Source organism: Hippocampus bargibanti, linkage group LG11, assembly GCF_051943395.1.
Source record: "Hippocampus bargibanti isolate YZ-2025 linkage group LG11, ASM5194339v1, whole genome shotgun sequence".
NCBI classification, from domain to species: domain Eukaryota; kingdom Metazoa; phylum Chordata; class Actinopteri; order Syngnathiformes; family Syngnathidae; genus Hippocampus; species Hippocampus bargibanti.
The window spans coordinates 11,629,110-11,643,608 of record NC_142744.1 but is presented as its reverse complement, the minus strand read 5'-3'; the positions used below and the strand labels follow the sequence as shown (position 1 = coordinate 11,643,608).

The 14,499-nt window shown below is 44.3% G+C and overlaps 2 protein-coding genes and 1 pseudogene across 3 annotated transcripts; 2 read left to right on the top strand and 1 right to left on the bottom strand.

The window, feature by feature from the left end:
• Positions 1-32: 32 nt before the first annotated feature.
• On the bottom strand, positions 33-3,035 carry LOC148891593 (UDP-glucuronosyltransferase 1A1-like; annotated as a pseudogene). The gene is made up of 6 exons (XR_016116406.1): positions 2,109-3,035; positions 1,740-1,833; positions 1,535-1,660; positions 1,339-1,426; positions 408-627; positions 33-342 (listed from the first exon to the last, which is right to left on the bottom strand). The product of XR_016116406.1 is annotated as a UDP-glucuronosyltransferase 1A1-like (transcript).
• A 3,343-nt stretch (positions 3,036-6,378) lies between these two features.
• LOC148891592 (uncharacterized) lies at positions 6,379-9,745 on the top strand. The gene is made up of 5 exons (XM_089007868.1): positions 6,379-6,601; positions 6,957-7,362; positions 7,655-7,727; positions 8,649-8,768; positions 8,863-9,745. The coding sequence occupies exons 2-5, from the start codon at positions 6,981-6,983 to the stop codon at positions 9,233-9,235; spliced, it is 948 nt and encodes a 315-aa protein (XP_088863994.1). The 5' UTR covers positions 6,379-6,601; positions 6,957-6,980; the 3' UTR covers positions 9,236-9,745.
• Positions 9,746-9,894: 149 nt separating this feature from the next.
• LOC148891591 (C-X-C chemokine receptor type 4-like) lies at positions 9,895-13,076 on the top strand. The gene is made up of 4 exons (XM_089007867.1): positions 9,895-10,501; positions 10,573-10,781; positions 10,859-11,142; positions 11,226-13,076. The coding sequence occupies exons 1-4, from the start codon at positions 10,487-10,489 to the stop codon at positions 11,819-11,821; spliced, it is 1,104 nt and encodes a 367-aa protein (XP_088863993.1). The 5' UTR covers positions 9,895-10,486; the 3' UTR covers positions 11,822-13,076.
• Positions 13,077-14,499: the final 1,423 nt, after the last annotated feature.

Here is a 14,499-nt window from a genome sequence, read left to right as displayed (position 1 = left end):
TGATTTTACACGATAACACAGAGTTCTTCTCAGACTGTTGTTTAGTTTATTTCATTCATAAATGTGCCATTCTAGTCTTGTTTTCTCTTTCTACTCAGTGTCCGACAGCAGCACATCAAACATTTCACTGTCAAGACAATAAAAACCAGCACAATTGTAGCAAGTAGTGCGATCACATCCAGACAAAAGTACTGGAACCAGTTGAGGTCATGGACAGCTGCTTTAAGGTGTTTTGCCCCTTTGTGCCGCATCACAAACTCAGTCCAGTACACGGAAAGGTCCAGTGGGTCAATGGGACGATCCCTGTGTAACGCTGAGAGCCTCTTGATGTTCTCTTTGTACCTAAAACAATGACCTTTAGTTGGATTCCCTTTCACATTGAATGGGGGGGGATAAAAAATCCCTACCTTGTCTCATTTATGACCTCATTAAGTCCCTGTAGCAGGTCTTCTGCAGTGATGGATGAAATATGCAACAGTACACCCGCTCCTCGACTCGCCATTCTTTCTGCGTTGTCGGGCTGGTCCCCACCAATCGGTATCATCACCATCGGAACGGCATGACAAAGTCCCTCGAAAAGACCGTGTGAGCCAGCATGGGTGATGAAGGCCCGAGCTCCAGGGTGAGCTAAAAAGTTGTTTGAACAATAATATGTCATAGACTCGATTACAAAACACATGCGGTGATAACCATGTATAGAGTTACAGACGCTCCCCAATTTACGAACATTTGAGTTAAGAAAAACGGTAAATATGAAAATTTTCGCGGGTATGTCGAAAAATGTTTGGACAGAGATGCTGTAAGTCAGATTTTGTATTGCACGCCTTTTTCTGGCCAAGCTAGCTTGTGATTGGCTGCGTACTGTGCTTCACACACGCACACAGACATATTGGCGGTTTCAAGGGTGACGGACACCAAGGCTGACCAATCAGCTGTGCTGAAGTTTTGGCAACGAGTTCAGGCCCCGAACCGCCAGGCTCGCTTACGATTGACTGTTTAGAGTATGTGGCCAGGGAGGAAATCCCTCTTTTCGGTTGACGCTCCAAGAGGACGCTGAGCATAACAAAAAGTAATGGCTGCTGGCACCTAATTCAGTAATTACGTGCTCGTAATGCAGGCTCAATGATATGTCGTACTACAGTAGGTGTGAATTTATTTTATGACTGTTCGAGCATCTGTGTTTTATAATTTTCCGGTTGAGTGTTTGACTTAAACACACATTCCATACAAAATATAGCACTGAAGCAATTGAGGAACAAATTCAACTTACGAACGACCGCTCGGAACGTATCTCGTTCGTAAGGTGGGGAGCGTATGTGTAGGCAAAAGTTTATTTACCAAGCAAGTCATTTTGGGGCACCCAGCTCATCATCTTGACATTTTCTGGGATATTGTCAGGAGCAAGTCCAGAATATCTCCATATTACCTAACAAAGAAAAACGTTTTTTTTCCAAATACTACTGCACTAATGTTTAGCCAGAAAAACAGAATAGCTCTCTCTCCCATGTTCATCACCAAAACAACGACGTTCTACCTTCTGCGGAATCTGTCTGAATGCTTCAAGAAAGACTCGGGTTAGTTCATCTGGCATTTTCTTCAACGAAGTACCCAGCGTGAACACAACAAATCCCTGTTTTCCTGTCACCCACATCTCCAAATCCTTTGACAAAAGACACAGTAAGGCGTGACTTTTGAAAGTTTACGGGATTACAGTTGCTGTCACCTGTAAATATACTTACTTCAGGCAGAGGATTCCTCACATTGCAGTTGATGCCCCCGACTGGCACCATGTTGGGCATTAATGGGCGTGGAAACTCCAGTGTGAAGTCAATCCTGTTCCAACATCCAGTAAAGTCTCGTTATATCGATATCGGTTATATCGATAGTACTGCTTATTACGATACTATTTCTATGAATGCAAGGAGAAAATTTACATGCCGCAGGATCGGATATATCGATAGTCCGGTTATATCGATATTTTTTCAGACTCCAGAGAATATCGATATAACCAGACTTTACTGTATTTGTTTCGAGTAGAGGCTTCCAGAATGTGGATTTTATTTATTTTTCATAATTCTCAAGATTGAACGAAATGTCTGGCTTGTTACCTGTGCAGCCAGATTGCCGAGTCTGAAAGCACCTCAGCCACACCCACGTCCCCTTCCAGGAATTCTTTGGCAATTTGGTCAAAACGCCAATAGAGGAGTCGACAGAGGAGAGGCTCCAGCGCATCAAAGTTCCCCAAAGGTCAGATTGTATCCGCCTGAAAAGTTAATAATATGGGTTTATCCTAAAATTTCACCCGGAAGCCCAATATCACAAACATTTTAGGAGTAAGTTATCAACATGTCCAATCGACTAACTTTTGGCAGACACTCGACAAATACAAAACCAGAAGAGCCCAATATGAAGTTCTATACAAAGGCACTTACCTGCTGAGCCAGATGTGACACCAGACTCGCATTGAACAGAAGGCTTTCTGCAGAGGTGTGAAGCAATTCTCTAATTCTGCTTATCTGCGAGAATCTCTCCTGAATTCTCTCCAGGAAAGGCTGTTTGGCTTTTTCCAGCGCATCTACATTCTTGGACAGCACGAAGTCAACAAAAGCCTTGTCGAATGGAATAGGGTAGGTCAGCGACTTGTAGTGTTCCCCTGGACCGATCAGGATGGTGACCTCTGGCATCACAACGGTGACCTGGTGTCCGCGCCGACCCATTTCCTGAGAAATGGCCTTCATCCCTACCCAGTGGCTCCCATCCATTGGTATCACCAGAAGTTTCCCGGCGTAATCGCCGGTTTGAGCTGCGGGAATGTTGTTTCTCGTTTCATATGCTCTGGCCTGATACACAATGTCAGCCATGTTTAGCAGCAAGATCGTACACACTACTACCGTCCTCATTGTTGTCTTTCCCTGTCTGGGAAGCACACGCTGCTTAAAAAAATGAGGAAGTGAAATTCTACCTACTGCTTCCTGTATTTTGCTTGCTGAAATTCCTCGGTGAATTTCAAGCGTTGTGTGTGTTCAAAGTCTTCCCTGTGAAATGAAAGGGTTGTTTGATAAGGCGGGATCAGTCATTGACTAGGTGAGTGGACAGTCCACTATTTCAATCTGAAGAACCGAGGCGTTAACATAAAACGGCAAACGACTGTAAAAGTGTGCGGAGAAATTAACAATAGGTGGAAATAATCGGAATACATGAGAATATAGTAGCATTTAAAAAGATTCATCATGGCTGGTTTTTTTTTTGTTTTGCTTTTTTTGCCTGGATGCTGGACAACCTCTAATGCCACGTAGTATTCGTAAATAATCTGAGAAAATGTGTTAAGGTCCAATGAAACCAAATACAGTGGGGCCTTGGTTTACGGCCTTGGTTTACGGACTTGGTGTGTAAGGCGAAAAGTGTGTATCCCAAAAATTAATTTCCCATAGGAAACCATTAAAATGAGAATAATCCGTTCCCAGGTCTCCATAAAATATACACACAATATACCTTATTCTATGTATAATATATGTGTTATTGTATTGTAATGAAAGAAATACACTGCACTGTATAATAAAGTCACTTTATTTACATGTGTGATGGTCGTTGATGGCTCTTAATTGACACCTGTTGCATTCTGACTTGTAAGGTCTTACGAAACTGAGGCATCACATCATCATTCATCATGTTGATGATTCTCATAGCCACAGTCTTTTCTGGATGGAACTGTTCAAGCCTGCACATCATTCCGCTTAGCCAACATTGCCTTGATGCTCTCACCTAATGTTGTGTTGAGGACCTCTTTATGGTCAGCAACAACCCACGGCTTCTACCCACGACTGGTAGACAACACTCGAACCAAAATATCCCAGAGGTGCCTCCAAAATGTTGCGTTCTCCACCGGTGACGTGCGGTGAGGTTAATGGCTGGTGAGGCTCTGACGCCATCACAGTCAGATTTACAAACATATGAACTCTACAGAGTAGCTTATTCACCATTTGACTGGCAACAGTCAGTATTCTCCTCTATAAACTGTAGCATAGAAAAAAAAAGAATGAAAAAACATTATTATCGTGTTACCTTTACTTATAAATGAAGTCCATGCGGCGCTCCTTCTGAAGAAAGGCATCAATAACTTCGTTGTAGAAGCCTTCCTTATCTTTCTTCAGTTTTAAAAGTCTCTCTACTTCTTTCAATTTAGATAAGTAATCCTCCATTCTGAAAATAATGCCAAGCAACACGGAAAAAATTACTGCATGGTTGGACTTAACTTGCTAACTGTTTACTGTAGCTTGCTATCACTCATTCTGTTATTCTGCAGCCGAGGAGGTGCAGGAAGAATCTGTAATCACCAGCGCCCCCTGTCATGAGGCAGGAGAACTATGTGCCTCACCTATGCACACAGGTTTGATTAAAATAAAATAAACACTGTAGTACAGTGTTTATAATGTAAATTGACTCTACATTATATACACCAGCTAAACTGTAGAAATGTAGTTCATATAATAAAAGTGTTTGAAAACTTTAATAGTGATATGCAGAGGGACAGCAATGCAGTCTCACAACAGAGCAAGCCAGCACAGTGAGAATAGTGATTGCACAATCCATGGTGAGGCTCAGCCGGCTGCTGCCTCACCACCGCTCATCTCTACATAGTATTTGAACGGCAAATGTGAAAATTCAGCGATTTTGAAAATAAATCCAAAAATGGTGAGGTTAAATGGAAAAGAACTTTAAAGTACAAATCACTTAATACATATAACTGTTAATTTTATTTTTTCATTTGATATTTCCATGATGACAGGTGAGGCCTTGCCTCACCTGCCTCCCCTGACTGCCCGTCCCTGCTCTCCACTAATGTAAGGGAGATACGGTGTTGTGGGATTTGGAAAAAAACCACAAGACAAGCGGTGGTGTATGTCTTGACTCAACCGTGGTTTACTTCGAATGCAAACATATGCGCACAACAATTTCCTGTCCAACAATTTAAATCGGTCCGACACGAAACACTAAACAAAGCAGGCGTTCCTTGTTTAAATAAACATAATATGTAAAATAAACATAAATGTATATCATTTGTAAACCAATATAACTATGCGAATGTAACCAAAATACTAAATAAAGTACTTTTTAACCTGTCACAATAACAGCAAAAGTATCGTTGAAGACAATTGTGGTGTATTAACCTCAACAGTTAAATACAGGTTGTTTGGACGCACAGGGTTGCCGTACCTAGCCTTTGTCATCTACTGTGCAATGGTGTAAATGTTCTCATTCTCCCTTCCCATGTCGGCTGATGCAACAAGTCACGGTCAATACAGTTTACGAAAGATAACGCGTGTGTCTGCTTCGTCACATAAAACACCACAATGATCGACGTGGCCATTCAGATAAAGGGGGTCTGGAAAGGTAGGCCGGCTGGGGCGCTGTTCGGTCGTGTGCTTTGGTGTTCTTCCGCCGAAGATTACTCCGCCAGCCATGGTGGGGCGGCGCTCCATGTGTATCCCGAAAAGTAGTGTTTAATCTAAGGTTTAATTTTCATAAATTTAACGTTCGTAAACCGAATATTTCGTAAGGCAAGGTGTTCGTAAACCGAGGCCCCAATGTAGTTTATGGCCATAATTTAGTGGAGGGATGGGGAGTATGTTATCGAACAAACAATAATGCGTACCTGTCAACTTGGCTAATAGCGGACCTTATAAATGATTACAATTCCTGTATAAAAGTTGTCGTACGCCGTATATTATTTGAAATAATAAAAAAAACCACCAACACAAGCGGAAATGCAGATAGTTTACCGCGCATGTGCATGTTATGTTTTTATCAATCCTACCGTACGCAGCGCTAAAAAAATTACGATCGAGGATTACTTTTGCTGCTTTGCCGTGACAATAGTAGCGAACGGCGGCACCATGATCATTAAGCCAAAATGGTATTTGTAAGATCGATCACAATTTTTTACATTGTTTTCCCGTATAATGTTGTAGTATGCCGTACATTATTTGAAATGATAATAACGTTTTAAAACGTTAAAATTGACTAATTGACAACGTTTAAATTGACTAGTATGGGCCTCCGATTACTTTTGCGGTTTGCCTTGGCAATAGCAGTGATTGGCGGCACCATTGTGTTGACTACCAGCAGTTGAGAGGAACTGGATTTGAGCCAAAATTGTCTTTATAAGATCGGTTCACAATTTATTTCCTGTATAAAAGTTTTAGTACGCCATATATTATTTGAAATAACAATAAAAAGGATAAAATACGAGGAAAACGTATAAGTTGACAGGTATGACACGCTTAGGACACAAAAAAAGCCCAAAAGTCCATCATGCTTTGGGGTTGTTTTTCGTTAGTAATTGATCGTCTCACCGCCAAGGGGCAGTGTGTACTATAGTTAAGCTTGATGTGGCGTTGTCGAAGAAGAAAAGTAGGGCGCCTGTTTGAGTTCTCGTAAGGTAAAAACGCTAGTTGAATATTTATTATAAAAGCCAAGAAGGTTTTGGAACTTATGTGGCATAATGTTTAGAACCAAGCGCGTTGTTTCACATATCAAGTTTGAACTTGAGTCCAGCGATGGAAGCGCCAACACACGCGGTCTGTGAGCTCTCTGAGATAAAGTAAGAACGATACATTTTCCACTTCGTTGTTTTGATAGACCGCGTCTGGGCGGACGTTTCTTGCTCAACGACATTTAAAATTTGTGGAGATGCATAAACATTCGATTTGAATTTATGGGCGACAACTATTTGGTAATATCCGGTCTTGAATATCAGAATAAGTCTGTTGACATTTGGCTTTTTCAAGTGTATTTGTTTGTCCTCTATTAAACAGAGGTTGCTTTGAATCACACACAAAAGAAACTGAAGGTTTTCCTTCAGAGTTGAGGTCAAAACTTAAACCTTGTTGGATACACCATCATGTGGCATCATTGAAAGATGGAACTCTTATATTTATTTGGTTACACCTCTTTAGTGTACAGTGTGAATTGGAGACACCATGAAGACCAGACATCATTCCAGGTTGAAAACGGCTTCAAATAGGACGAGTGACAAAAGTCACAACCTAAAAGAGGATGTCATCCAACGCCGGATTCTGCCCAAGAGTAGATGGAGGAAATTTGATGTCAACAACATTAATAGTGACGACGAGAGCTCCCAAGACAAATATGTCATCAACAGTCATGTGGAGGAGGAGCCAGAAGAGGGTAGCAGTGTACCAGTGGTTGATCGAGGATTAGGTGATTCAGATGATCAGTGTTTCCCCCCACCGGTGCTCAAAAAGAGAAGACTACCAAGTGGCCTCTGCCCCTCCTGTCGGAAACTCTACCAGCGGGCCAAGAAGTTGAAAACTCCCATCACAGATAAATTATTGGATCATGGTAAGTATAGCTGGGGTTATTATTGAGTGTCGAGTGACCCCTTAGTGGTAATTGCTCACAGTTTTTGAAGATGTGAAACACTGTTGTATTATTATTCATATTTGTTGAAATAAGATACTTCTATTTGCGTGAGATTTCACAGTTGAGTCAAGATGCTATTATGTTTTTATGATCTGACAGAAGCACCCAGGAAGTTAATGTTTTTGTCCATGACCATATGACTCCTTTCAGGCTCAGTCCTACCTAGTTAAGTACACGACATTTCCTATCTTTCTTGTGGTTTGCGCTTCAGATCCCACATCCTTAACGTGCGACCACTGGGTCCTGCTGAAAAAGTGGAAGCCAAGTCGGCTACCTCACTCGGGGTAAGTCAAACCTGTGGCCCATGAACAGAAATAAGGATACAGTGATACCTTGGCTTACAAACTTAATTGGTTCCCAGGAAGTGTGTGTAAGGCGAAAAGTGTGTATTCCAAACATTAATTTCCCATAGGAAACCATTAAAGTGAGAATAATCCGTTCCCATGTCCCCATAAAACATAATTTTCAACTAAATAAGCCTTAAAACTACACACAATATACCTTATTTTATGTATAATACATGTGCTATGGTATTGTAATTAAAGAAATAAACTACTGTATAATAAAGTCATTTTATTTACCTTTGTGATGGTCGATGGAATGGATGGCTTTTTGCATAAAGTCTCTCAAGGAGCTCCGGGTTGTACATCTTAGAAGTTGTGATATTGCAACAGATGCAGGCAGACACATTAGAAACTTCATTAATAGCTGGTTCTCTTGCTTGCATGTTCTATTCAAATTGTATAGATGGCTTGTGTGGGTTATTTGTGGAGCCTGATTGATGGGATATTTTAACCATGCAGTCTACACTCTGCCTTTGAAATATCAATAAAGTTCACTTTTGGTTTTTTTTCCAAACTCTGTCGTGTCCCTTTCGTGTCCCCCGCTCACTGCTGCGTGTGTCCCCTCCCTCCTCTACCACGGATCGTGATCAATCACATGCGGCTTTAACCGAAGACTGGGGGCGGGGAATAGAGGACAAAAAAAAGTTGGCGGCCATTTCCAGCTCGGCTCTCTTCGTTCACTTCAGAGAACAGGCTCGTTCGCGAACGACACATCAGTCATTGTGGCGCTCCATGTGTTTCCCGAAAAATAGTTCGGATGCCAAGATTATATTCTCGCGAATTTAACGTTCGTAGGGTGAAAAGTTCATTAGCTAAAGCGTTAGTAAGCCAAGGTATCACTGTACTTGCTTTTTTTTGTAGGAAGCTTTCCCGCAGTGTCCTCCTTGTTCACGCACGTTTAAAGGGGAAGAAAAAAGCAAAGCGGCGCAAAGATGACGGGCACACAAAATCGTGCTCCAGGCTGCATGTTTTCCTTCAGAGGTGATGCTCTAAACCTCCGAATGTTCATTCTCCTTCAATGACCCCTGGATTGATTCGTTCCCCTTGAAACGCAATGCGTATATTTCCACCCCAGGAACCTCAAGCGACCTCGCCCAGTGCCGCAGAGAAAAACAAGAAATAGCAGCCAAAAGAAGAGAGCACGAGATGATTCTCGAGGTCCTCAGATGTCCAAGCGTAAGCATCTCGGCGGCAACAACCTCCCGCAGAACGACAGCGGCTACTGCCACGAGAAGAGCAGCTTTGACTGGACTCGTGCCGGTCCTGATGAGGACGGATGTTCCAGTAGAGAAAGCGCCAATGTGATTGCCAACATTCCCTATACGGTCACCTCAGAGACCACCGAGATGGCGACCATCCCACCAAAACCACTGAGGAACAATACGGGGTTCAAAGACTTGCTCGCCCAATTACGTGGCAACAGAAGCCTTATTTTCAAAGAGGCGTAGTAGACACATTTGGCTCAGTTCTAGTTCACGTAAGTAAGGTGGTGGTTTATCCATTTACTCATTTTATTCTTTTAAGAGTGTTATGCAAACTAGCGTCAGCAAGATTTCAGAATAAATGTTCGAATTCCGCTTAAAATGGCTGCACTTTGCTCTTAAGAAAAAAGAGAACAAGCCCCGCCTCTGGCGCCTGTCAAAAAAGTCAGCGACAGGTATCCATCGACGTGTTTTACCCTGTAAATGTTATTTTTAAAGCTGATAGCGGCGAACCTGGAGGAAGGAGAGATTGAGATAAGCGACCGGCAGTCTTTAGAAAATGGAACGCTTTGGATTTGGGTGCCGCTTTTAACTGTTTGTTCACGGGATTTGCGCACCGGAAGAGGATGGGACATTCAGAGCCGAGACAGGAAGGACGTCTGCGGAAATCTCGCGTGGAGAGATTTTGGAGAAAATGTCAGAAAGATCAGAATCAGAATTGAATTAAAACACACAAGGAATTTGTTTCCGATGAAACACGTTGCATTAGTATCATCATAAAAAATTGCAGAGGCACTGTACAGTTCTATTTGGGTTACTGTTTAGAGAGTTAATGGCTTGGGGGAAGAAGCTGTTTAAATGTGTGCATGGATCGATAGCGCCTGCCTGAAGGGAGTCACAGGAAAAGGTGGTGGGCAGGGTGCGTAAGGTCCAGTTTCGACTCTTGCAGTGTGCAAGTCCTTGAGAACGGGTAGGGCGGTGCCAATGAATTTTTTTTTCCGCCGTCCTAACTGTCCGTTGAAGTCGGATTTTGTCCATTTTTGTGGCGGCCGCGAACGCGTGCTTCCATGATGGAAGACGCCTTGGAATTATTTGAATGGATGGGGTGGGGGGTTAAAGTGGAAGGAGCAGGAAGGTAAATGGACAATAAAATCTGGGATAATGAGAGTATTTTGGGTGTTAACTCCCCTCCCCTCGATTATCAACGGCCATCTCTTGGCAAACTTCAACATCAGCGACACAGAAAAGGCGATTGCCAATAGACCTTGGTGATCACAAAGGTCTCCGGGCCAAAACAATTCAAGGGGCGGTGGTGGTGGGGGGGCATCCTGCGATAGAAGCGGTATCGGCACCTGACACCGCCAAAACAGGAAAAGCATTTCGGCACCGACGCAGATTGGTTGAAGCGTTGGAGGGGAGGAGCACCCCCCAGCTTTAAAATAAGCCGTCCGCTTGTGGTCGCAATCTCACTTGCGGCCGTTGAAAAGCGGGTCCATCATGTCGTACTACGAGGTAGGTGAGCTCCATCCAAAGAATTTCTCGCCCTGCTTCACTTGGCGTCTCATCTTCTCTGTCCTCACCAGCATATCCTCTTTGATTACGAATACAATGACACCAGCTCCGGATCTGGTTCTGGTGACATCGGGGAGGATCTGGAGGAACCTTGTGAGGTGGAGCATGTGATGACCTCGGATTTCCAGCAGGTGTTTCTACCCGTGGTCTATGCTCTCATCTTCCTCCTGGGGATCACCGGCAACGGTCTGGTGGTCTTTGTGTTGGGCTGCCAGCGTAGGTAAGGCGACCACATGAGCCGTCCTTTGGGAAATGTTTTGCCAAAATACAGAGTCTTAGCTTTGGTTTGTGTTTCAGATCAAAATCCAGTCTAACCGACCGTTACCGGTTGCACCTGTCGGCCGCCGATCTCCTCTTTGTTCTGGCGCTTCCGTTCTGGGCGGCGGACGCGGCGCTGGCGGACTGGCGTTTCGGCGCCGTCGCCTGCGTCGGAGTACACGTCATCTACACGGTCAATTTATACGGCAGCGTGCTCATCTTGGCCTTCATCAGTCTGGATCGCTACCTGGCGGTGGTCCGAGCCACGGACACCAACACGGGGGGCTTGAGGCAGATGCTGGCGCACCGCTTGGTCTATGCGGGTGAGTGTCTCCCTTGGGATTTTGTTTGAGGTCCGCGATCGCTGCCGCCCCCACCCCCCTTTTTACCGGCTCCTGTTGGGCAGGCGCCTGGTTGCCCGCCGGCTTGCTGGCCGTTCCCGACTTGATCTTCGCCCGAACTCAAGAAGGAGGCGAGGGAAGCACCCTGTGCCAGAGGTTTTACCCTGCGGAAAATGCTCCTCTCTGGGTAGCGGTCTTCCACCTCCAGCTGGTCCTTGTGGGCCTGGTGATCCCGGGCGTGGTGCTCCTGGTGTGTTACTGTGTCATCGTCACCCGGCTGACCCGGGGACCCCTCGGGGGTCAAAAGCAGAAGCGCAGAGCGGTGCGGACCACCATCGCCTTGGTGCTTTGCTTCTTTGTGTGCTGGCTACCCTACGGCGCGGGCATCTCTGTGGACGCCATGCTGCGTTTGGAGATTCTGCCCCGTAGTTGCCACCTGGAGGCCGTTATGGGGGTGTGGCTGGCGGTGGCTGAGCCCATGGCATTCGCGCATTGCTGCTTAAACCCGCTGCTGTACGCTTTCCTGGGGGCGGGTTTCAAAAATTCCGCCCGCAGAGCCTTGACCTTGAGCCGAGCTTCCAGTTTGAAGGTTTTACCCAGACGCCGCAACGGGGCCTCCACGACCACCGAGTCCGAGTCGTCCAGTTTGCACTCTAGCTAGTGTTAATTTATACTCTCTGCGTGCGTGTGCGTGTGTAAAAACAGAAATAATGTGAGAATTGAAGGAGCAGTCTGCTGGCAGTCTTCTCTCACATTCTCTTGTAAATATTTTGTTCACGGATTTCTTGTCGGTGCTGACGTGTTTTCACTCTGCTGGAACGGTTTGTAATAAACACGGATAAAAAAACTTTTGTGCCACGTTTCGTTTCATACTTTATTCTTCCCACACGATTGCCACTTCGAGTCATGAAATACGAGAGCACCAAAGCACAATGAGCAGCCCACCTAAAATGTGTGTGTGAAATGTTTTGTCCCCACACTGGAGTTGGTGTCTAGCTAGACGTTTCTGGAGTTTTTCGTCCAAACAACACATTTATCTTTTTGAAACCTAAGCCTGGCAGGGTTCACGCACTGGCTGACCCTGATTTGCAAGGCTCCTGTTGGATTTCTTTGATCCTATTCAAAGCCTTCCTCGCTAACGATTGTGTGACATTTTCGTTCGTTCTTTGTGATCCTGCCATCAGAACTTTAGCCTTCATAAAAAGGTTTTGTGCCGTGAGCTGATGATTTCTCGTGTTTATGTTTCGGGTGTGTCAAGCTGACATAACCAAGCGGCGATATCACTCAGGTAAAGTGTTAGCATCCTTTTTTTGCCACCATTTCATATTGTTCAAAAATGGCAGATGGCCAAGTAACGTTTTCAGCGACACAGCCAGTCGATGGAAGCAAAGTTAAAATGGAGCTTTACATACAACACTACCTCACTTTACATTCACAAATTACATGTATAGTCTGTTGTCAATTGTCTGTCTTTTTTAGCCACATTATTATAAGTGCCTTGCACGCTGGGTCCGAGAGGACAGTAATGTAATCGGTGCTGTATGTCATGCATATTAGCATATTTGACAATAAAGCTGACTTTGACTTGATTTTATTTGTATTGATTTTCGTCTTTCTCACTTGGATTCTGTCGTGTCTGGAATGACGAAGCAGAAACACGCCTTCTCTAATTATATTTTATAAATTGTGTGCTATGTGTATATATAATCTGCAAACGTGAGGAAGTGCCTTGAACAGTTTCGAACGTAATAGTTGTGTTAAGTTTATACTGTCTACTAGATATCTAATTTACAACACATTCTTTACTTACAGACAGTGGCTTTTTTAGGTGTTCAATTACCTTACATCAGTGGTTCTTAACCTGGGTTCGATCGAACCCTATGGGTTCGGTGAGCCGGTCTCAGGTGTTCGGTGGATGTTTCGGCGTATACTTCCGCCTTCGCCACAGTGTCACAACAACAACATCCGCGACACTCTGACGAAGGCGGAAGTATACGCCGAAACATGTCAGGTAATCTCATCTCATCTCATACAAAGTACGGGAAGTCTATGGATCCAAGCAACATACTGTACAAATAAAAATATATAATTATATTACATTTATTTATAACCACTAAAAGTACTGGTTCTCATCTCATCTCATTTTCCGTACCGCTTATTTCTCATTAGGGTCGCGGGGGTTGCTGGAGCCTATCTCAGCTGTCTTCGGGCACGAGGCGGGGGACACCCTGAATTGGTTGCCAGCCAATCGCAGGGCACACAAAGACATACAACAGTCACTCTCACACTCACACCTAGGGACAATTTGGAGTGGTCAATCTGCCTGCCATGCATGTTTTTGTAGTGTGGGAGGAAACCGGAGGACCCGGAGAAAACCCACGCGGGTCCGGGGAGAACATGCAAACTCCACACAGGGAGGCCGGACCGGGACGCGAACCGGCGACCTCTGCACTGTGAAGCCGTTGTGCTAACCACTCGACTACCGGGCGCCTAAGTACTGGTTAAAAACACTAAATTGGATTGGATTGGATTGGATTTGTCTTTCACAGCAGCAAAGTGATGAAAGGAATGAAAGTAGAAAAACAAAATATATGAGCTGCTGGAAAGGCAGCCACTCTCGCGGCGCCGTCTTGAGTCAAAAGAAAAAAAAAAAAACTAAATAACAAATAATATGACAGCACAAAGACAGTATGACAAAACAAAGACACAGAGAGTCATTCATTCTTTGATTCATTGACTCTTGAATCCGGAACTCTGTTGCTGGCAACTAATGGATTCATCTGGTATTCTACTTGGTGATCATGGGAATATTTTAGCACACAAGTTTACACACAGAGTTCTCCCCGCATCCCCATTTCCATTCGGAAGCAAGCGTAACAGTAGCTGGAAGTTTACCGTGCCCGGTTTCCTGGATCAAAGAAAAGGATGAAGATGTAGAGGAGAGTTTGGAGACGTATGATGAAGTTTTGGTGAAGCTTGCTCCAACAACGACAACAACAAAAAACGAGTTTTGTATCTATCACCATGTTCAAACGTTGTGTGTCAACGTGGGGCGTGATGCAAAATTTCACCTTCAACCCTCGGGCCTTTCTTTCTCACATCACCCCCCCCCCCCCTTCTATTCATAGGGTATTCAAAACAGGAAAGACTTCCTGCAACTCATTTTAGGAAAAACACGCAACTAAAACAATCATGCAAACCAAGTTGTCAAGCGTTGCAATAAAATACACGTGACTGAGTGGAGGAGACATAAAAGGATGCTGAAATAACACAGCCCTCAACAAACCAACTTTAAGCATTGAAGCATCCTCAATCGAGATGTCGCTTCCTTAATCAATC